This window comes from Salvia hispanica, chromosome 5 (assembly GCF_029641045.1).
Source record: "Salvia hispanica isolate PSC_SH4W2 chromosome 5, Shi_PSC_v1, whole genome shotgun sequence".
Lineage (NCBI taxonomy): Eukaryota > Viridiplantae > Streptophyta > Magnoliopsida > Lamiales > Lamiaceae > Salvia > Salvia hispanica.
Window position 1 is genome coordinate 30510803 of NC_142696.1, and position 25320 is coordinate 30536122.

The window sequence follows — 25320 nt, forward strand, 5'->3', positions numbered from 1 at the left end:
GATTTCATTTACTCTTTGTTAAAAATTAATAATCATGCTTGTGAAATTCATCACGTAATTTATACATGTATAAAAGACGAATTTTAGCTTCATTTTTGAATATTTATAAATTTTGGGTTTAAACTTTAATATTTTTAAATTTTGGCTTTAATATTTTAGGTTTAACACTCTTTTCAACATTATTCTCACTCTTAGTTTACCATTTCTCCATTTTAACTATTTATTATGTTTTTTACAAAATGAGTGTGCAAAAGTCACGAGACTCCTAAAGTGGGACGGAGGGAGTAATAAGCATTATTATACTGTTAGAGTTTGTATATACTAGAAATCACGTTTCGAGTGATTGAATACTGTAAAAATCTTATTTTATTTTCCAAGGAATAAAACAGATTATTTTTTTTCATAATGTTGTTATGTTTTACATTTAATTGATGTTTATGCATGTTTAAATGTATAAGTTAACTTAACAAAGTCTAAGTCTTTGTTTTAGTAGACCGGTTGTGGGCGGCGTCCACTTTAAGGTAACACAGTCAGTCCTAAACAAAGAAAAAAAAGAATTTCACGACCTAGATGGAATTAGACTATCCATCGTGAAAGATTGCAATGTCAGTCCGCATATTTCTAAGCCTTACTGAAATAAGATGACATTGGTGTGATAAAGCACTGAACGGATCTAACAGCAAGACTTGTCCTTAGGCTATCTCTACTGAAAGGCGAGGTCTTGATAAATATTTGTTTCTTAATCAATGTAGGTTAGCATTGAGCATACGGTATTGATTATGCATTACTTTGACTTATCAAATGGTGCGGGTTTTTCGTAACCCAATAATCATGATATATTGGGTAATGGTGATTAATGTCTAGCGGTGCTAGGATTGCTATTATATTGAATCGTGCGCGAGGTGAGTCTCGTTTGATAATGTCCTCAAGAGGAGCACGAAACAAGGTTTTATTATTCGGAACCTAGCTAATTGGAGTTTGATCACTCTATGAATAATAAATAAGCGTTTCATGCTGACTCCACTCTTGGAATTAATAAGAAGTTAATTAATTAAGTCCATAGCAGACATTAATTAATTAATGGACATTTTTATCTTAAGCGCGGGAAATGAAAGTTAAAACGGAAACCCGTATTACTTATAATTTCATATTTGGATGGGGAGAGTTCAATATTACTTCTGTAGTGGTTGCTCGTAATATTCCAATTAAAGCTTATATTAAATTGTGGGTTCAATTTAATTAATAAAAAGTAAATTGGATGAGCCCATATCCAAAACCTTCCATAGATCCATGTCTGGGCCCAAAAGGAACTTAATATAAATAGGAGAATAAAGGAGACAGAAACCATAATTTTACACACACAAAATTTTCGTCCCCCCCTATAGAGTAGGATTCGAATTTTTCCTCTCCCCTTAGGAGTAGAATTTCTGTCTTCTTTGTTTGAGTCCTAGTATTCCGGTGAGATCAGCCCACACTGATATTGGAGTACAGTTCGGAACCAGTGAGAAGATCCGTGGTCTAGTATTCAAAGCATCACGTGGAGAAGTCACTAGCCATCTTCAATTCTTTGGAGAATTAATTAGGTATTATTCTTGCTCCGTAGAAAAGCATGTTTTAGGTTTCAATATTCTTAAAGCATGATTAATTCAAGTTATGGGCATGTATCATGTGAGAATTACACGAATACATTTTGTCTAAATAATCTGCTAAATAGATCTGATTATTATGTGATTTATTTGCTCGATTAATAATTGTTAAATTATGATAATTCGAAAATTGCAACGCTTCCGCTGCCAGTTCCTTCGTATACTAAATGAAATAATGAGTAACCGTGCTGTTTCAATTGTTTTAATGAAATAATGAGCATTAACAAATTCTTAAAACCATTATATTTGGTGTTATACTAATTAAATATTATATTACCATTGATTATACGAGACATCAGAAAACTTCTTTATGCGTTATTTTTAAAACCATCGCCTAAATTTACTAAATAATGAGCAATAAAATGATCACTATTCAATTGAAATGACTAACTCATTATAAGCAATGAAAACAATATAATTATGTCATTGATTATTTTGAAAGAGTAATAAACTTCTTTAGGCGTTTTTTAAACCATCCATTTCTCTAAATAATTATTAATGATTATTCAATTGAAATGGAAGTTTCAGGGTCTCTAACTAAACCACAATTTTATTTATTTTAATTGTCACTATTAGCTAGATAAATTAGGCCTTTTTTATTTTTTTTTTATGTACGGTTGGTTTAGGGTTGAGGATAGCTTTTTATGTTTTTTTCCCTATGAATATCCATCATTTTCTAGCTTAGGGTTCATTTCCTTCTTATCTTCTCTCATTTTAGAGCATCTCCAATGGCGGCGAGCGGGCCGGCTAGTCGATTTCCGGCGTTGGCCGGTCCGCTTGCCGAACATTGTGGCTGGCTAGCGCCAATTCGGCGAGAAAATAGGTGAGCGCGGGCCGATTCCCGGTCGCTGGCCGATTGGCTCGCCGCCATTGTAGGCTGGCGATTGGCGAGCGATCGGCCAACAGTGTTTTTTTTTTCTTTTTTCGAAACACTATATATACGCGATTTGAACGTCATTTTCATTTGCACCGCTTGTTTTAAAGAGTTTTCTCTCTCTCTGAATTTCTGTATAAGAGCAATAACGCGGGTGGTAGTGGTGGTAGTAGTGGGGGATGCTGAGGAGGAGTTCGAATGGCAAGTGTTGGAAGAGTTAGAGGTCTATACGACCCGCGAGGCAGAGCGGCTGTTAGAAAGGCCCTTGCAGCCGCGGGTACTTCGACCTCGACCCGTTGTCCACCGCCGAGCAGTGATTGATCGGGATCACGTAGCTGCACATCAACGGCTATATGACAACTACTTCGCAAAGCAAGCGCGGTTTGGGGACAACCTGTTCAGGCGGCGTTTCAGGATGTGCAGGGAGCTGTTTATGCGTATCGTTGATGCTTTGGAGCGTCGATATTTGTGTTTCCGCTTCAGGAACGATGCGGCTGGCAGACCCGACCACTCTGCTATTCAAAAGTGCACTGCGGCAATCAGGCAGTTGGCCTACGGAGGCGCGGCAGACATGTGGGACGAGTACCTCCACATCGGTAAGACGACTGCCCTGGATTGTCTGAAGTATTTCTTTCAGGACGTGATTAAAATATTCTGTGATCGGTATCTTCGAAGCCCTACCCCCAAAGATTGTCAGGATCTGATGCAGATGCACGGCGAGAAGCATGGGTTCCCGGGGATGTTAGGCAGCATAGATTGTATGCATTGGGAGTGGAAGAACTGTCCCGCTGCCTGGAAGGGGTTCTATGATGCACTATTTTTTAGCACTAAATAAACCTGCAAATATACAAAGTATATTGAAGTTAGAGTTGTCGTGAGCACGTGTCCCTCCTTTCAACAAGATTTATAATTTTCCCACTAATGCAACAAATATTACTAAGTATAAGCGGCAAGAGCGGGGCCGAACCACAGAGACCATGGACCTACTCGAGATTGTTTCTACGACACAATCGGAACAGGGGTCGGCTGCTGCAACGCATTCATTGAGTTAAATTAAATCTACTTGACCCTGCGGAATTAAACTGGACTCTATCTACCTGACCTAGGGGATGGGAAAAGTACGGACACTTGCAACTTGTAAACTGGAGTTAAACTGACTAGAACACCTGTAACTGAAGGAACATGCTTAAACTTTCCCAAAATAGGCAGACAAAGATGCAAAAACAAGTGGGGACCATTTTTTCCAAAACAGGCTGGGGCTGGCAGAAAAGCTGTGAAAAGCAAAAAAGCAGATCTGATTTTCTAACTAACTTCTACTTCATCTTCTCCAAACAACCAAGTAAAAACAGGGTATGGAACAGAGCTTTAACACCATTGACGAAATAAAACAGAGCATGCTTCAAAACGAGACGTAAACACGAAATTCAAGCTAGAACTACCAGATCTACTCTACCGGGTCAAGCAGAAAATATAATGAACACAGATTACCTTGCATCACCTAAACTATTGGATCTCAGGAATCGAGCACGTGAACAACTAGATTTAAACCTCTAAACTACTGGAAATCATGTAAATAGCGTGGATCTAAACATCTAAGCCACAAATTGCGAAAAACATCCAAGAAACATAAGTAAATAGCATCAACAACATGAAAATAAACACCAAAGCTTCATAAAACTGAAAATAAGTCGAAATCCAACGGCGGAGTCATCAATTCCACCGATGAAACTACAAATTTAAGCCAAGAAAGCAGCAAACTATCTAACTAAACTAAGAGAGCGGTGGCGTTAAGCGCCTATGAGAGCTTCCTACCTAAACTACGATAGCGTTAAGCGCTACCTCTTCATTGTGGAAAGCTTCTATATATAGAGTGGCTTTAACTTCAACCCTAAGGCAACTTCTTGTCGGTATTTGACCATTTTACCCTTGAAATAATTGAGGATCTTCATGTCAGCACGCTATTCTGTCTCTTTGACCAGGTAGATGACTTTTTCTGCGCGTCAGCTCTATTCCGCCATTCTATCTCCTTGACCAGGTAGATGACTTTTTCTACGCTTTTGCTCCATTTTTACTCTTGTCGTCAACTTCCTGATTCTCCTAGGTCCGAGCGACGACTTCTGGTATTTTACTTCAAAATCAGCTATTTTGCATCTACCAGGTCAATTAGCACAAACTCCTGGATCCAGCAGATTTCTGCACACTTAATCTCAAAATTTGTGCATTATCTCCCCCAAAAGTATATAATATCACCGAAAACCAATGCATGAAAGGAGCCTTATCATATATACAGTATAGCTAAAGGTCAGTACCGGATATTGAACACGGGGAAAACAAACACAGACTGTCTATCTTATACTAAGACTCAATTACTATTTGGAAGAATCGAAAGATTTTGAAAACTGAAAATATTTGAAAGCAAATAAAAACTAGATGCAATTAAAACACAGAGATAAGCAATAGAGATAAGGGAATTCCGGGGATGTGCGTTCACTGTTGTGGTTATACAAATTCCAAACTACAATACCCTAACACAGTTATTACTTTGATAGGACGAGTCACCTAGCTTATGCTCATGCTATGCAAACGTTGATTACAAGATTAGGGTTGTCAATCCTAACACGTCTTGAAAAGACCCCACTCTCAATTAACAGTCCCGTTTTAAAGGAAGCTAACTGTAGCGTCTACTAAGTGGATCTAACTCGCTAGAACAGTTATGAAGCAAGTTATACTAAATCATACATAATTGTGTCACTCAATCATGGAGCATCAGAATTACTTAGGGAAGAAACAAAGTAAAAACAAAACGGATATTAAATAGAAAACTGGAATTGTATAACCAAAGTCGTTACTAACACATCCCTAGAATCCTATGAATTTAGTTACACATAGTGGAATAAGCTAAACACATGGATTGAAGTGAAAACAATTTGAACATAAAACTAAAGCAAATAAAACCCGTAGGTTGAATCCTTGTCGTTCATGATGTTCTTGAAATCCTTCTTCAACTCCATGCAAAATGACGTACTCTAGCTTTTAATCTCTGAAATTTATGTTGCAAAAAGAAACTCTCATTATAATGAAGCTTGAGGTCCTATTTATAGGGGAAAGCCAATCCTCATTGTAGAAGGAAAAGATCTTCAAAATATGGTAAATCTTGGAGCAGATCTAGGTCAATTCGGATTCGCCGCCTTTCTCCAGCGGGCCGCCGCACCTTGGCCGGCGGTCGCCAAGTTGGAGTCCAGAGACTCTGTCATTTCGGCGGCGGACCGCCGCATGACTTCCGGCGGTTGCCGGACGAGACTCTTCTCCAAGCGCAAATTTCTGAGGCGGGCCGTTGCATGATTCTGACCGCCGGGCACCGGCGGTCTCCGTACAACCTTGCAGCGGTCGCCGTCTGAACTCCAGAATTCCAGACTTTGCGTTTTGACTCCCTTTTTCGGCTCACATATGCACATTTCTCACAAAACACGTCAAAATTCCAAAATAGATAAAATGTGCAAATAATCGACATGTAAAGTGACTTTGACATAAAAAACGGGCCAAATCATGGCATTAAAACCGTGCAAAATCCGAGCGTATCATTCTACACCACCGGCTACAAGGGAAAGAATCTCACGATGACCCCCGAGGCCGTAGCTGATTACCAGCTGTGGATTTGGCATGGGTATTTTGGGGTACCCGGGTCGAACAACGACCTCAACGTCCTCAACTCATCGCCCCTTTTCAACGAGCAGTGCCTCGGCGTCGGTCCGACCATCAGTTTTGTTGCCAAGGGCAACCGGCATGATATGGGCTACTACTTGGTGGATGGGATATACCCTAGATGGCCCATCTTTGTGAAGACGATCAGATGCGCAAATGATGACAGGAAGGCCTACTTTGCGGAACGGCAGGAGTCGGCGAGCAAGACATGGAGCGCGCATTTTGTGTGCTCCAGGCTCGATGGGCGGCAATTAAGGGTCCAACGCGTTTGTGGCATGTCGACTGCATTGCTGATATAATGTACGCTTGTATTATCCTACACAATATGATTGTCGAAGATGAAGGTGTACAACTGACTAGTTGGGCCAACGACGATAATGAAGCTGGTCCAAGCCACGTCGTGGCCGCCGCCAACGTACGAACGGGGATACCTCACGATGAAATCGGCCGCCTTCAGGCACGTGCCGACATGCGCCAAGTGGATGCTCATATTCAACTCCAAAAGGATTTAATTGAAGAGTTGTGGACGCGGAGGACTACACGGCAATAGTTTTTTTTGTTTTATGTAATTTTTTTTAATTATGTAATTTTTTTTAGGACGCACTTTTTCTAATTTAAATGAAATTATTGCATTTTCCCGTATATGTGTCGTAAATTTAATTTTGTCGTAAATCTAATTCCGTATTTTGTGATAATTTTGTTTATTGTGGCTAGCCTATGGCTGGCCTATTGCTTGTCCAGCTGCTTGTCCTGATGATGTGGCAGGATGAATTTTAGTGCTGATGATGTGGCAGAAGGAGTTTGTGGCTAGCCTATGGTTGGCCTATGGCTAGTCTATTTCTATTGGAGATGCTCTTATCACGAATCCTCTGGAGAAAGAGGAATATTCTAAACCATGGAATTCACATTCCTTCGTTATCTAACGCCTAGCAATACCAAATCAGTTATTGATAAACACGGGATTTGCATGTTTTTAAGGCCTAGATTTGACTCTTTTTAAATGTCAATCTTGCAAATTATGTTCTTAAATTGCATATATTATATATTTTGATATTTTGACGTGTTTGTTGATAAATGAGAGAAAAAGATAGATAAAATGTGCAAAATTGTCAAGGTTCAGCAGCCTCTGTTCGAGCCCATCTTCCAATTATTTTGAAGTCCAATCAGTGCCTAATACATACCATTCTCTTCTTCTTCGAAAGAGCTTCGCGTGGGTACCTTGAATATCTAAATCGGAGTTCTGTGGAGAAAGTTATGACCATTTTACGAACGTTGTGCAGTGCAGTCAAAATTAGGCGGAAATTAAGGAAGGAAAGAAATTATTGCCAAATCTCTCCTATTAATTTAGGAATTCGAATTTACCTTGTTTCCCATTGCTTGGAGGACACTTTTTTAACCAATTATAAACCTTTTTCTAGCCTATATATATCTCATAACCTAATTCAAAATATATCTCAAAGCCTCCAATCCTTCTCCATCCCTATCTTCTTCCATCCCATATTCCACATATTATTCTTCCATATTCCATTGGAGCGGAGCTCTGCAGATCCAGGCAAGAGAAGACTGAAGATTGCATAATTCAACCTTGGTTTTGTTTTGTTTTACTTCATATCTAGTACTTTTTGTTGTTTTACTTGTCTATGAGTATTAAACATCTTTTGTAGAATTTTTGGTAACATGCTATGATTATAAGTTATTTATTCAATTGTTTTTCCTTGTTAGCTCTTGTAATTATTTTGAATTTTCTTGTGCTTATACATTTATTTGGTTGACCATCTTATAAATGCATGTGGATTTTACTACAATAATCGGGAGATGAGTAATTTAATTTGAAAGAAGAGAAATTGACGTCTTTGTCAATATAATCGAGAGATTTGAGCCTTTGAATGAAGCAAATTTATCTTAGGAGCTTTTAGAAGTTGTTGTCTTAGTTCTAGGAAGGACACTTCGGTTCTAGGTAGCAATCTACAAATTGTATGCTTCGAGAGAAGATATAATTTTTACATTTGTGATAGCTTAGTAACTCTAGAGACCGTAATTCAAGGAAGTCTTTTGGATATTAGCTTTTGATTGTGGTTCCTAAAATTCTACATTCTTTAGCCTGTTTTGTATATTATTTATTTTTATATTTTCTGTTATTTGTTTATTTATTTCTGTCTAGTTTAATTATTCAACCCAAAAATCGTGTGTCTCAAAATAGTATATGACGCTTAGTATATGATAGACAGTTGCACTCTTATTCCCTGTATTCGATATCTCGGTACTGACCTTTAGCTAGACTAGATCTACCTTGTATACTTGCAAATATTTTTAGTACTAATAAATAGTGCATCAGTTATCGGAGTCTGGTGTGTGCGTATTTTTGAATTGACTATATATGGTGACAAATCAAATGTCATTTACTTGGAATGTATTTTCCATGATTGCATGTATGGTGTTGTTTCTTATCTTATTACGTTTTTTTTGTTAGTTTGTCTAAAACCATATATGTTATCAAATGCATTGGTAAATTGTTGTTGTTGTTGTTGTCGTCGTCGTCGTCGTTGTTGTTACTATTGTTCTTAATATTTTCTACTTATTTACATTGTCTCGGTGTCTATTTTTTATAGATATAATTGGTGTTGTTGTCGACCTCGACAAGATTATCACACAATCTAATTCTTAGTTCATCGATATTAAGATTATTGATTCGCAATGAGTATTGAAGCATAATTTTATTTTTATTTTCTATTTAATATATTTTTTGAGTTACTTTGGTTGCAGGCATAATATAGTTTGTTGTTCACTATGGGAAGGTGTTATAGATTCATATCTTGAGCAAATGGAAAATACCGTAGGACAGATTCTTGTTGCAATTAATATAGTTTTTGTATATTGTTTTGCAGAATTTTAGAATATTGGTGATGCTTCGTGTATATGTTTTTGGATATTATTAAATCAATAGTTAGAAAATCTAAATATTTTATAATGTTAAACTTATTACATTTAAAATTATATTCATAGCAAATTAATTCAATATAACAATTTTTTTGGGTGTTAATTCATATAAGTTGATCCTTTAGTAAATAAGAAACGCATAGTTCTACTTATGACTTATGACTTAAAAATGCATAAAAATAAATAATTGACTTAAATTATTTTGGGATTTTGTATAGAATGATTAAATTATATTATTAGATAATGGAATTTTTAGATTTGGATGTATTATTTTTTAAATTAATTAATTAAATATAATAGTGTTGTAAATAATAAATATTTAGGATGATGTTCTTTTAATATATTTGTTGTTAGTGAGGATATTGGTAAATGCCACATGACTAAAACAAAATTTTCTATTATTATTATTATTATTATTATTATTATTATTATTATTATTATTATTATTATTATTATTATTATTATTATTATTATTATACTCATATCTTTATAGTATTTAATTAAATTATTATTCATATCAAATATATAAATTTTAAATTGCATAAATATGAATATAAGATATGTGCATCGCATTGGTGTTACATTAGTAGTTAATTAATGCACAAGTCAACATATATCAGGAAATAATATTTTTTAGGTTATAACAAGCAACACCTATGTAGAGGTTCATAGTTCTATCTTTAGAATAAAATTTGTAATTTATATCAAAGACGCCCACAATTTATTGATTTTGACTATGAAATGGAGCTCAAGCTCCAATTAAACTCATTCTGTTCCAAAATTATATTTAACGCCGTTGAGGTATACTACAAATATTAACTAGATATTAAATTCTCAATATAGTATACACGTAGAACAATAAAAATATTATTAGGTGGTTTCCATTTTTACTTGTTCTCTTCGTCCCTTATGTGTACCAGTTTTTCATTTTGGTCCGTCCCATATTAATTGTTACACTTCAATTTTACCACTTTTGGTATTAGACCACATATTCCACTAACTCATTTTCAATTATATTTTATTATAAAACTAATACTCTACAAGAGTATGACCCACAATCCACTAATTTTTTCAAATCCACTTTCTTTAGAATTTCTAAAAGCCATATCTGGTCAAAGTGGGACACATATTGGAGGACGAAGGAAGTATGTGCAGTGCTCCATATGATGTCTCTTACACGAATAAGAAAATCACCTTAATATAAATTCTGAAAATAGAAATTAACTAGCTATTCTTTGAAATGGACTAAAACTACCTTGGATGGAGAAATCAACTTTTGAGATATAGATAATGAAGAACAACACACATAGTATGAAGAAGATGAAAGATATTTTGTTATAGAAGGAAATATCGTGTCCATTGTTACAAGATGATCTCCTATTTATATACCATGGACTCATATACACATGCATGGGTATAAGAGAGATTTCAGAGAACTAGGCAATGTGCGCATTGGAAACTTGAGGTTATCGTTGATTTCAACATGCCCTTTTAAGATGGATGTTATTGAAGCAAAGTTGATCTTGCTCAAGATGTCTTCTAGAGTCATTTGGGAAGTCTCTTGATAAAGGTATCTTCTAATTGCAGATGATTTCGAACGTCCAATTTGATTACTCCTTGCATAAACCTTTCCCAAACTATATGGAAATAAAACTTGATGTGTTTGGTTCGCTCATGAAATAATAAGCTAATATATGCTACAACTTGGTTGAAACAACATTTTCAATCTTTAATTTAGTGAGTAAAAGTCAATTTTGGTCATAAACATATGACCAAAATACGAATTTAGTCTAAAATATTCACTTTTTAAAAAACAGGTCCATAACAAATAAAATCTTTGTCAGAGTGGTCCTTTTTTTTACTGTTCTGTCAAAAAACTAACGGTCTACCACTATGCAATTAGCGTTGACCATTAGTTTTTTATGGAAACCATAAAAAAATGACTACTTTGATGACATTTTCATTTGTTATGGATCTGTTTTTCAAAAATTGAATGTTTCGAGCCCAAATTCGTATTTTAGTCTTTAGAACCAAAATTGACATTTACTCATCTTTAATCCATAATTTCCCAACAACGCAATGGCCCAAGTAGCATCGTAACAATCTTGAGCTGTGGCACGAAGGATGTTCGAGAAACAATGTTATTCTTTTTGGATCATCATGAAATAGAGGTATTACCTAAGTGAAATAGACCATGCCTAAGAGATCCTTTTAAGTATTTGCGCACTCTTTTTACCGTTATTATGTGTTTTTCGTATGGTTTAGCCAATAACTGACTTAACTTGTAAACCAGAAAGTGATACACAAATAGAGTAGATGTCCAATAAGTCTTCGGTATCTAGAGCGATCAAAAAGAACTGCCCCAACATCTTACAGTATTTGCTTAATGGAATCCATGGTTATATTTGATGGTTTGTAACCAACTAATCCTGCATGAGACAAGATTCATTGTATTTTTTGTACTTCAACACGAAAAATGTACTCACTCTGTTCGCGAATAGAAGTCCAATTTTTTCATTTTGGTCTATTCGCGAATAGGAATCTCGGTTCATAATTAATTATTATAAATGGTAAAGAGACCCCACGTTCCACTAACTCACTCCAATCACATATCATCTAAAACTAATATATACAAGTGAGAGTCATATTCCACTAATTTTCTTCCATCCACTTTTCTTAACATTTCTTAAAACCCGTGCTGGAATGGAACGAAACTCTTATTCGCGGACGAAGGGAGTATTTCAGAAATCCGAGGTCTTTATATTTGAAATGTTGATTGTGGAATTCCTTAAATTTACTAAATAGTTGGATCATTGTTGACCATCAAAATATCAGCTACATATAAAAACAGATTTGCACCGTATTAGGTAGTAAGAAGTTGTTTGCAAGTCCAAAACCTACCCCTCTTCTCCTTCATCCATTCTTCCTCCTTTAATTAATTGATACAGATATGATGCATACTTACTTAGTTTTAGTTAGGATTTGATAAGATTTTATTTACTTAATTAGTTAGGATTTGAATTTATATTTTAGGGATTTAGGATTATTATATATAGCGCTTATGAAGCGAAGCTGCGTTATCTTTTGGAGAGATCAATCCGTAGGCGGAGAAATCTGTGGCGTCGAGAGAGGATTGTTTTCTTTCTTAGTTCCTGTTCTTTTCCAGTTCCATCATTAAAACCGTCAATTATAATTCCAGATTCTATAATATCTAACTTTATGCCTACTGTGTCAATTTTGTGGTCTATCGGTCAATTTCTCAAAGTTTGGTGGACAATTAAAGGTGCCAATAAAAGCTATCTGTTATAGCTTTTTAATATCATTCATATTATTAAAACTTGGCCAACTTTTGTACTCCATATTAGAATGTTCTAGTAAACAAATCAACCCCTTGATGCTTCCAACTAATTTGACAAATTCAATATCAACTACAATTCGTCACAAAATTAGGCATGCCAAGAAAGCCAGGCATCAATGTATATCAAAACATGAAAATAAAGAAAACTTCCCTAAACTAGAATGGTGATCTTAAAATTTGCAAGCATCATTTTAAAGCGGCAAAAAAGTCCAAACAGATGTCATTAAATGAAACGTATAGCAGCATAAATCGGATATGGATGAAAAAGTGGGCCGCTCAAAGCAAAGCAATAAAGTGGGAAGATTATTGTGATTAATGATTGCATTCATATTTTACCATATTTATTGTATTCTTTCTTAGAGCATTCGCAGCGGTAGGACCGCATCCATCCATCCGTATCAGCGACAAGGAGCTAAGAGCAGCGTCGTGTCGCTGAGCAGCACACGTGGCGCTCTTTGATTCGCCAACAGCTACCGTTGGCATATTCAAAAAAATTTTAAAAAAAAATTCGAAATTAATTTTAAAAAATAAAAAAATATTTTCCCACTTCCTAAAAAATTATATCCGTTTTCTACCCACTTTTAATTTATTTTTCAATTTTTTTCCCCCAAAATTCACATTTTCATCTATAAATACCCCCACTTCAACACAAAAAAATCACATTCTCATCTATTCTATATCTAATTCTCTCATCTTTTTTCTCATATTCTCTCATCTAAATTCCCACCACACTACACTACACAATGTCCAGTTTCGGAGATCACCCCTCCGGCATCGCGGTTGGAACCACGATTGGTTCAACTCCGACTCATTTCCTAGTCCGGAAACACAATTTACGGCCCCTCCTCAAACCCAAGGTTCGCAAGTTGCGGTGGGATACCGCCCTTACACGGTGGACGACCAAAATGCCTCCAGGTTAGGGTGGGCACCTGAACCCGGATTGGGCGGGAGCAGCAACTCTACTCCTACTCCTACTTCTATTCCTACTCCTACTCCTCCTACTCGTGGCACCCGCACCTCGTACACTCCGGGTGAGATGATGGCGATGTTCAAAGCCTACTTGGCAGTCTTCGAAGATCCGGACGTTGGCACGAACCAAACCGGGAAAACGTATTGGTGGCGCATCACTCGTCTTTACAATGGAACCCGGTCGGAGGGAACCATCTATCGCAATGATAGTATGGTGCGCAATTGCATGTTCAGATGCAACGAGGCAATTGGTAAGTTTCAAGGGTACTTCCAACAGGAAGAGCGGGCGGCTGGGAGCGGCAAGAGCGAGCTCGACATCATCAGTGCCTCCTAGGCGACCTACCAAAGCTTGGAGTTCAAAGCGTTCAAGTACCTCGCTTGTTGGCAGGAGGGGCGCCTTCATCCGAAGCAGTTCCCGCCGGCCGCAAGGAAAGAAGAAGGCGACGGCCACCCGTCGTCGCGCCCCGACTCCATCCGCCCCCGCCCTCGCTCCTGCTCCCTTTGTGCCTCCTCCACCCCCGAACAACTCGTTGTGGGCCCTCTTGGGTCAACTCTATTTGAACGATACGTCTAAGATGACTCCGGAGCAACTTGCAACACATGAGGGAATGATTTGGGGTCTCAAGAGGCAAATGGGGATAGAGGACTAGTCTTCCACGTGTGTAATTTTTAATTCGTAGGATTTTAATTATGTATTTTTATTTTTTAAGATTTTAATTATGTAATTTTTATTTTTTAGGAATTTAATTATGTAATTTTTATTTTTTAATGTATTTTTATAATGTAGAAATATTTTTAGGAATTGAAGTATTTAAATTGAATAATAGAATGGTGGAACCCTTGAGCTTGTCCTTGCGGAAGAGCATGAATGTGGGTGTTGTGCTCTTAGCTAAGGACAAGAAGTAAAAGTGGGTTTAGGCCCACTTTCGTGCTCTTAGCTAAAAGCACGAATGTGGATGCTCTTAGTTATCCTTTTGTTTTAAAAATGGATCATTTGGCCCAACGGCAAACCGGAAGATTGTCCGGTCCGTACACTCTTAGAAACTGTTAATCCGATTTAGACGAATAAAATCAACCGGTATGATCGGTCCAATAAAAAACCGGTGATTTATTTAAATTAAAATATGAACACTTTTTCAAATTTGTGACAAGTGGGACAGAGAACCTTTGAAGCTTGTGGGGTTCACTCACATTTTAATAAGATTGAATAAAGTGATAAATATTCGTTATAATTGAGGCTAAGTTATAAATATGAATTACACATGTATGTAACGTGATTAATTGATAACTAGTATTTGTTAATTAATAATTACGAGTCTATGACCAATTCCTACCCATTAAATCTAAAAAATATTGTGGTATCTAGTTACGAGTCTATGACCAATTCCTACCCATTAAATCTAAAAAATATTGTGGTATCTTGTTGTGTCACGTGGAAATTCGTTTTATATTAATTAATTTAATAAAGGCATTTTCTTAATTTTTTATATATGACAATTTTGGTGATTCTCGCGACGTGAACCGGTGTAAACCCAGTGCCTTGAATATGTCAACTAAATTTGTTGAAATTGGACATGTATATGATTGACATTATATGTACTATTGTTGGCATGAGTCTGACTATTGAAAATATTGAAAATCCAATTTTCATTAATACTCTTGATTGACATTATATGCACACGAGTTGACATCAGTATATCCTAGTTGACATCGTTACAAGAGCTTGTTGACATCACGTGAAAATTGATCTTAGCCGTTTGTTTTCAAATCAGATGGACTAGATATAGTACTCTCTCCGTTCAATAGTAGTAGAGTCATTTAATTTTCTGCACTCATGTAAATAGTTAAAGTGAATAAAGAGAAAAGTAAGAGAGAGAATAATATAGAGAATACTCTTATCTGCATTATTCTTTTTTTTTTACTTTACTTTTTTTATCTCTTTCTCCACTATAACTATTTATTACTCCCTCTGTTCCCAAAAAGTATGAACATTTAGTTCGGCATGAGTTTTACGCGTAATTGAAAAAGTAAGAAAGAGATAGAAAGAATTTTTTTTTAAATATTGTTAGTAGAGAATGAATCTCAGGAGTTTCTAAAATTAGAAAGTTCATACTTTTCAGAGACCGACTAAAAAGAAAATAATTCATATTATTATTTTTAAATGAGTACAGAAAAATGAAATGATTCAACTGCCGTAGAACAGAGAGCAGTAATTATATATTTAAGATACACTTAGCAACCTAATAAAACCCTATATAAGTATATTAAATTTCACGTGTAAGAAAGATTTCGTTACAATCAATGATTGTAAGTTTAGGTTGAAATTCGAAAATAGGAATATAAATTTTGCAATTTATCATGCATCACCTTTTAAAAACCTGTAAGATGGTAATATTCAGATCAAATACCCACCAAAAAAATCAATAGTACCATTAAATATGAGTTGAATTCAAATATTATATAAGTATATATTAAATTTCATGTGTAAGAAAGATTTCGAAACAAACAATGATTGTAAGTTTAGGTTGAAATTCGAAGATAGGAATATAAATTTTGCAATTTATCATGCATCAACTTTTAAAAGCCTCTAAGAATATGGTTAGTATTTCAAATTCAAATACCCACCAAAAAATCAATAGTACCATTAAATATGAGTTGAATTCAAATAATATTTCTGTTACAAATTTATGTCATTAGACGGCTACGCACGCTTTCGAGTTGGAACAAGTATTCAATTTCTTCTTAACCTAATTCCTATGGTCTTAGGGGTCACCTATCAATATTATTTTAAAACACGAAAGACTCTATTAATACTTTCTATATACTATTTGTCATTTCTTTAAATACACAAGCAAATACCAAACTTCTACACATCCACACATTCAACAAATTAGTTATTCACAAAATTCGAACCATGACCATGCAAATGAAATTTGAACTTCATCATCTTGCTCCAATTTATGAAACTTCCCTAAATGATGATCAAGACATCACCAACTTCATGAATGATGCTCTTGATCATCATCATTGTGATGACATAGTCAGCCATGAGAATATTCCATTTCATGTAGTTGGAAGAGGTGTGCCTAAGACCAACGACTCCACTAAGAAGAAAGTTAGTTGGTTGCGCTCTCAAATTATTGGCGCCACGGCCGAATTCAAAACTCCCTTTGGTCGGCGCCACCTCACTTACGCCGATCACACTGCTTCCGGTCGCCCCCTCCACTACATTGAGAACTATGTTACAACCAAATTACTTCCCTTCTATGGTAAGTACATCAATAATCATGGATAGATTATAAAATCTTGATTAATCAATGAGAGTGAATTCTTTATGGTTGCAAATACAAGATTAGGGTAGATAATTAGGGTTCACTAACACAAAGTTAGAGTCCATAATTTTAAATTATTATCTTAGTGTTAGATAGTAACTACTTATGCAAATGTAAATTCAATAGTGGGAGAAGATAATTTTGAATTGTTAGCTTAGTGATATATATAGTAATTATTTGTACAAAATTGTAAATATAGGACACTTTAAATTTCATGGTGGAATTCATTTATATCACGTCATGAGATAATATTACTATATTAATATGATATGATAATATTACATTCATTTATAAAAAAATTTACTTTATATTAATACAGTGGATCAAACGAGTTTTAATCTAAAGTTGATAAAGTATAAAAATAACAGTTGTTAACATATTATTAGTGGAAAGTGGAACATAGACTGATAGTAATAAAAAAAATAGAAACTAATTTTAATAGCCATCTTAGAAAAAGAAAACATAACTATTTTTCATAGGAAGTGGTATACATATTTGAAAGCAAAATGAGTTGTTTTAATGATTAGGCAACACTCACACGAGCGACAGCTATGTCGGATACCACACCACAAAGATGGTGCTCAACGCGAAAAGCTACGTGAAGAGATGCTTAGGAGGCGGAGAAGAAGACGCCATAATATTCTGTGGGTCGGGCTCCACGGCTGCGATCAAACGCCTCCAAGAAGTTATGGGAATCGCCGTTCCTTCCATTCTAAGGGAGAGCGTTTTGAAATGCTTAAGCGACAAAGAGAGATGGGTGGTCTTCGTGGGGCCCTATGAGCACCACTCCAACCTTCTCTCCTGGCGGCAAAGCCTCGCCGAGGTGGTAGAGATCGCCCTCGACCGCCACGGACACATCGACATGGAGGCTCTGGCCAACAACCTTAGTCTCTACAAGAATCAAAATCGCCAAATGCTCGGCTCTTTTTCGGCTTGTAGCAATGTCACAGGAATCGTTACCGACACCCGCGCCATCGCCTGCCTCCTCCACCAATACGGAGCGTTCGCGTGTTTCGACTTTGCTGCCAGGTCAATTATTCATCCTAACCAACTTTTTCATGGATTACTATAATTTTAAAGGTGGATTCGACCCTAAAACCTTGGGCATCATATATTAATCACTGTGGTTACTATTTTATTTTATGAATTATGTATGTTTGATGCAGTGGACCGTATACAAAGATTGATATGAGATCGAGCAAAACAGATGGATACGATGCAATATTCTTGAGCCCACATAAGTTTTTGGGAGGTCCAGGTACACCGGGAATACTATTGATGAGCAAGATTCTTTACCGTCTTGGTTCATCACCTCCATCTACTTGTGGAGGTGGAACTGTTGATTTTGTCAATAATTTGAGTGAACAGGTAACTGTTTTCTTATATTGAATTATGATTTTGCAGCCGCATCCACAATCTATTACTCCCACTGAAATAATTTGGTTGGATTTTTTTGGATGAATGAAAATAGAATAATGAAATCTTTTTTTGGATGTGGAGGATGGAGAGTATTAGTTTCACTATTTTATAATTATTTATTTAAAAAGGATCAATTTTGTAATAAATCACAAAAAAATAGTCAATGTCTGGTTTGTTCTATACCTTTCAAAACTAGAACGATAATGACCAAGTTTCATAAGTTTGCAATTATTTTATACATGGATTTTCCGATGAATCCCTCGATGATGTGGCAATCATCCCACCATTATTTCTAATTAAACCACACGACGTTGTTATGTGTTATCGTTGTTTTTTCGATGTAGATAAATCCGATTGTCACATCTCCGCTGATTTCATCGGAGAAAAGACATATTCAGATGACTGCAAAATTCTTAAACCTGGTGATTTATCATTTTAATTTTGAAAAGTATGAACAAACCAGAATTTGACAAAAAAAAATCGTGATTTATTTAGCTATTTTCTCTATTATAGAAATTTGAATGTATTATTATTATAATAGTAAGAGATCCTAATATCACTCAAGATTGAAAATTTTGAACTGAAATGTGTCACTAGTAGTATCATTTATTGCGCAGTTAACCATTTTTTTTAGGTAGCACGTACTTTTTTAATTAGTAAGTGACCAATACTATTATAGATACGCATATAAACTATAAAGTGGGTAGTAGCCTATTAATTAATAATTTAATCACCTTGGCAAAATAATTGTAGCATGCATTTTTGTGAATCAGGACACCCTATACCTAGACGATATAGAAGAAAGAGAAGACGCTGGAACTCCACAAAACATCCAAAAAGTAAGAGCTGGCTTAGCTTTTTGGATCAAAGAATTCATTGGTTATAAAGCCATAGAGATGTTAGAGAAGACACACATTGAGAAAGCAGTGCAACGATTGATTCGCAATCCCAACATTGTGATATTAGGCAACACTCATGTGAAGAGACAAGCCATCTTATCTTTCCTCATACATTCTTCATCCCCAAGCAAGAGCAGAGGCAAGCCTCTCAATGGCTCTTTCGTCGCGAAGCTTCTTAATGACCTCTTCGGCATTCAAGCCCGCGGAGGCTGCACCTGTGCCGGCTCCTACGCCCACACTTTACTCAATCTTGAAGAGCACCACTCGCTTGCCATGAGATCCTTCATCAAAGAGGTGATTTAATTACTCATTTAGTCTATGTTTTTCATTTGGAGAACCATGATTTTCCAGTCTTATAATAATTAATGAAGTCTTATATTGTTGGCTTGCAAACCTGGAGAACGAAGGAAGTTGGAAGCAATAATTAATATACTTCTCTCCGTGTCATATAAAAATACGCGCATATGATATGGGAATCAAGACAAAATTGATAAAGTATGAGAGAGGAGGAGAGAGGTACTTAAAGTAGTGTTAGTAGATAGTGGGATTCCCACTATTATTTGTGTTTTAATAGTGGTTTAAGTTGTAAATAATTTGATATATATGAGTAATAAATTGAGATAACTTCCCATAAATGGAAATTCCTTATTTTTATGGGACGAACGAAAAATGGAAAGTGCACATTTTTTTATGGGAGGGATGAAATATAAGTTATTGTACTCCAATCGGTTTGAGACATTTTGGAAGTGAGACCAAAAACAAATCCGAACGGGTTTGTCAAAAACGAATTATATTAAACTAATGTGTAGTCAACGTGCCTAACAAGTGGCATGATATCAGAGTTTAGGCGGCTTGGATAGGGGACTCGGGTTGAAGTCGGGCCCAGGATGACTCGGGGTAGAGTCGGACCTGTAATGACCGGACGTGTCGACTACGTTCCAAATGTGGTCTCAGTTTAAAGGAAGGTTTGTTGAGTTGCAAATTCATATCAACATCGGGGAATGAGGAAAGATAGAAGTAAAATACTCCTTCCGTTTCATAGTAGGGGACTCATTTTGTCGTTTTGGTACATTCCATAGTAGTGGAGTCATTTCCATTTTTAGTAAAAGCCAACACATTTCTCCTCACTTACTTTATTCTATCTTATTTCATTCTCTCTTCGTGTCTCTACCTTTTTCATTTCCTACTTTAAATTATTCTTTCTTTACTTAACTCATTTAACACAATTTCTTTTAAATCGCGTGCTGAAAAGAAACGCCTCCACTACTATGGAATGAAGGGAGTATACGTGATGTCCAACCCAATTAGTTTGAGTTCATTGACAGAGATCTAAAAACAAATATGTGCGAGTTTGGCCCAAAGTTGACAATATCAAACTAATATACAGTAGAGCAGTATGCGATCCTAAGATATATACATATATAATGTGCTCTCTCTCTCATGTAGGGATATGTTGGAATAAAGCCCGGATGGACAAGAGTGAGCTTCCCATATTACATGTCGGAGGAAGAAGTGGACTTCATTCTAGGAGCCATCGAATTCATAGCAATGTACGGCCAGAGATTCCTGTCGTGTTACCATATCAACTGGACAAAGGGGACTTGGACTTTCAAGAAAAATTCACACAAAGATCAATATAGCTCATCTTTAGCCAGAATGATCATGGCATTAAACACGGAACACAATGTGAAACAAGATGTGGCCTTGAGATACAAGAACTACATGGAAACCGCAAAGAAAGTGGCCTCCCTTCTACCCAAATTTCCACCCCACAGAGAAACTCCACAAGAGATAGATATGAATCTTGTGCCTTTTAGAGTTTAGATAAGTACTGAAATATCCATGGTTAGAACTTAGGTATCACTACAAAATAAATATAATTAATACAAAAAAAAATTATAAACAAAACTGTAGTCATAGAACTCTTGAAAAAAAAAGAAGTTACGTAGCTCACAATTTAATAGTACTACTAATTTAAAAATAAATTTAAAATATCATTTCATCTGCAATATTTTTATTTTATTTACAGATACACATGTCCTCTAGTAATTAATCCAAAATTTGACGAATAATTTAGTGGGAAATAGGTAAATAGGGACTAGTGGCTAAATAACTTTTAAAAGAAATTCTCTTGTTTCAATATTATGTGAGGCATACCGGTGGAAAACGGCGTCGGTAATCCTTCATAATATATATTGTTTGCTGTTGTTTTATTTTTTACCCATAAAAATAGAACGTGTTTTTTGATGTAGAAGGAGGCGTGATGAATGTCGTCCCAACTTGACTAGAGTTTCTGCAATATTTTTAGCACATCATAGCCCAAGTGAAATAATTTTTTATTTTTGCAATAATTAACCTTCTATTCTCTCCTATCTTATCCTTTTATCTTCTTACTTTTATTCTTTCTCTTACTTTATTCTCTCTATTTTTTTTATTTTACTATTAATAATTTAATTAACTAAACATTACTTCGTAAATTCCTATGCCAAAATAAAAATGTCTCAAATGTCTGTCAGCAGCTTTCGTTGAAATCTATTGTAAGCAACGCCATATTCCATCATTTGGATCCCAACCAAAATAGGTCACCAAATTGCCTTGCGCAAGAAGAAAATAGAAAGTGAGTTTGAAAATTTTAATGGATGTAAGTACTACTTTTATATTTTCTCTCTGTCTCGGCTAAGATGACACATTGCTTAGCCGGCACAAGATTTTAGAAGTTATTAGTTAAAGTGTTTAATTGGAGAGATAGAATGTGAGTATAAGTATTAAAGTAGAAAGATAAAGAAATATGGATATTTTGACAGAGTGAGAAAAAATGGTTGAATGTATTAATTGAAAAGAGAAAGTTACTAAAAAAGAAAATGTGTCATCTTAGTTGGGACAAACTAAAAAGGAAAACGTATCATCTTAAGCGGGACTGAAGGAGTATTAGTTTTAAAATAAAATATGAGTTATGAATGAATTAGCGGAATGTGGGGTCCACTACAAAGAAATGGTGAAAATGAAAGGTGACAAATTTTCTGAACGGACGAAAAAGGAAATAAGTGACATATTTTTTAGGAACGGAGGGAGTATCTATTTGACAATGATTTCTTTTCATATTCATGTTGGATCATGTTAAACTCTGCATCACATAATTTTACTTTTCTCATCTAAGCTGTATTTTCCAAAATTCCCTAAATCTAAACTCAATCAAACATATCAAGCAGGATCGACCATCTTCTTCACCAAAGATATCTCCTGCAAAAGTAGCCAAAAACCACATAAGAAAATCTGCACCAACCAAAATTTACGTGCAACAACAAACAAGAGAAACATTCACTGCAAATCTGCAGCTTTCAACATTATCCTAATTGGGATTGAACGTTATATGATAAGTTTCTCTAACTAGTCCCACACCGCAAATATTTTACACCTTAGTGAGAGCACAACATGAACCGAGGTAAGGAAGAATACAAAACCGATTCCAGCAAATGGCAAATGGCAAATGGATAACAAAACAACGAATCTAGGTGAAGACATAGGAAGTCTTACAATTGAAAGCATTCTATGACCAACATTATTATTTTCAGTTTATGCTGGTCATCTTATGATTTTTGAGATATAGCAAATGATAAAAGTTGAGAATAAAATAAGCTTACCTGACAAAATAGAATTTTAGTCTTATAGGAAGTGGCTGGCCATCAAAAGCCCTGGTCTCTCTTTCTCTTCTTCGATTTCTATAGAGGCTTCATTCCTTATTTCCTCAACCCTTTCATCCCAAATTCCATCTATTAACTTCCATGTCTCATCACTAATGATTTGAGTCTGCATAATAAGTGAGATATGATTAACTTCAAAAGCACTACAAATCTAACACAAGGCCAAGAAATGAGGAAAGTAACAAGCAAAAGGGACAAACCCTTTACAACTCTCCACGCTTGCAGGATTATTCAATATGAATAAAACAAAAGCCCCTCTCTAATTCCCAGTGGAACTAAAATCCAACTACCCTAGGACTCTACTTTACACACGAAGATAAACTTAAACAAACAAAAGAATAACAAAAGAAAATTGCTTTAATTTTGAGACAGTTTATGTAGATGACAGATATTACTGAAATCATTCAACCTGTTCCACATCAGAGAGAGGATTTTAGTGGCCTTAAAAGTAACATGGGCACCTTACACCTAATTGATTGTGTTGGCCAATTTATTTACATTCCAGAAGTGTGCTTGGCTAGGGATACAGATTTCAAGAAAACTTATATTGAAGCATATGTTAAGAACACACCTGAGGCAATCGAGGTGAATTGCTGTAAAATTTTCCAAATTTTATCAGCGTTTTTCTCTCCCTTCACAAGTAGGACATCTGCTTGAAATAAAAGCGCATGGTCAGAATTAGCATGTAGCTTCACAATCTGCCAATTCTCCTTGTCTTTTTCATCAATGAATTCCGTAATAAACCTCCTGAACAGAGGTAGCTTCAAAGATTGGAGTGATTGCCAGCATTCGCTAATCGAGAGACAGAAGCTATGAGATCGGGATGATTTGCAGCGACCGTTGAACAAAGTGCAGTGGCCTGCTGGGAAAATGCGGCGCACAGATTTGCCCTATTTTCTCTCCAAGACTTACCATACTTTCACCAAAGGAACCTTTTGCTAAATAATTTTCAAAACATAATATTTGAGAGTTCCTTCCACCGTTCAACAAGATCCAAGGTGTGGATTCAAGAGAAGATCAAGACTACAAGAATCAACCTTTGGGTTCTATTGTTTTAGTTCTTATATTTTCTATGTTTTCCCTACAATCTATGTTTTTAGTTTATTCAATCATATGTAACTAAACTCATAGAATTCTAAGGATGTGTTAGTAACGACTTTGGTTTATACAGTTCCTATTTATTTAATATCTGTTTTGTTCATTACTTTCACTACAAAAAACTCGCAATTTAGTGACTGATAATTACGTCACTAATTAGCAAAATTTGTTCACTAAACAGGATTAGAGACAGATGAAGTATCGGCAGATCCGTCAATACAAAACTTTTCAGTAAAAAACGTTAGTGATGGAATTTTCTGTCACTAAAGTTACTAACCCACCCAATGATGGAAAACATATGCAGCCACCATGGTAAGTTTGTATTAGTGACGGAATAATCTGTTACTAATTAGTGACTGAGGATTTTCCGTCCTTCATATGTCACTAGTAGAAGAGCTAACGGCAGCTGTCACTAATTCTGTCACTTATTAGCATTTTTTTTAGTGTCTGCTTAGGTCAACAATTTCAAGCTAAAATACCATATCATATCCAAACGTTTCTTTATAGACATGCTGCTCCGTGCACATCCATCTTAACCCCACATATTGATTTATGTCCATGTTTACAGCAAACAAACTACTTAAGTGTACTGCCTCGAATTAGGACAAGAATTTCAAGCTAAAAACACCAAGTATCATATCCATAGGTTTCTTTAAAGACATGCAGTTCTTCTTTGCACATCCAGTCATCCACCTAAAGCCCACATATTGATTTATGTCCATGTTTACAGCAACCACACTCCTTAAGTGCAATGCCAAGAATTAGGACAAGAATTTCAAGATAAAAATACCAAGTATCATATCCATAGACCATAGGTTTCTTTATGGATATGCCGCTCCTTGCACATCCATCTTATGCCCACATATTGATTTACGTCCATGTTTACAGCAAATACACTACTTAAGTGCACTGCCAAGAATTAGGACAAGAATTTCAAGCTAAATACAAAGTATCATATCCATAGGTTTCTTTATGGACAAGCAGTTCTTCTTGCACAGCCAGTCTTCCACATAAAGCCTACATATAGATTTACGTCCATATTTACAGCAAACACACTCCTTAAGTGCACTGCCAAGAATTAGGACAAGAATTTGAAAAGACGGACTTATTTTTAAGAATATATGAACTCTTTATTATATAAACGCGCAGAAAAAAAATGTGTAACTTGCAAAGGACTATTAATTTAACATTGCAACTTCAAGTAAGCTCTAAACACATATTTTCACATGCACATTCGCATCTTATTTGAAACCATCATCATGATGGATAAATACTAACATAAATTCTGAAAAGAATAATTTTTGAACATTCTGGCGCGCATTATTCGATTAAATCAGTTTATTAAACAAATTTATCAAGATACGAAAATATCACGCGTAACAATT

The 25320-nt window shown here is 35.6% G+C and overlaps 1 protein-coding gene and 1 non-coding gene across 4 annotated transcripts; one reads left to right on the forward strand and one right to left on the reverse strand.

Annotated features, from left to right (window-relative positions):
- Positions 1–16340: 16340 nt before the first annotated feature.
- On the forward strand, positions 16341–21145 carry LOC125189533 (uncharacterized). Of its 3 annotated transcripts, none has more exons than XM_048086804.2 (5): positions 16341–16755; positions 17346–17847; positions 17985–18186; positions 19011–19430; positions 20583–21145. In XM_048086804.2, exons 1-5 carry the CDS (start codon positions 16401–16403, stop codon positions 20958–20960), a joined length of 1857 nt encoding a protein of 618 aa, XP_047942761.1. In that variant the 5' UTR covers positions 16341–16400; the 3' UTR covers positions 20961–21145. The 3 variants fall into 3 exon arrangements, with proteins under 3 accessions (XP_047942761.1, XP_088914616.1, XP_088914615.1); XM_089058490.1 differs by lacking the exon at positions 20583–21145 and adding an exon at positions 19977–20452 and having other exon boundaries at positions 16342–16755; XM_089058489.1 differs by lacking the exon at positions 20583–21145 and adding an exon at positions 19508–19760 and having other exon boundaries at positions 16342–16755.
- Positions 21146–24887: 3742 nt separating this feature from the next.
- Positions 24888–25000, reverse strand: LOC125191450 (small nucleolar RNA snoR103). The gene has a single exon (XR_007171133.1). It is a non-coding gene; the product is annotated as a small nucleolar RNA snoR103 (small nucleolar RNA).
- Positions 25001–25320: the final 320 nt, after the last annotated feature.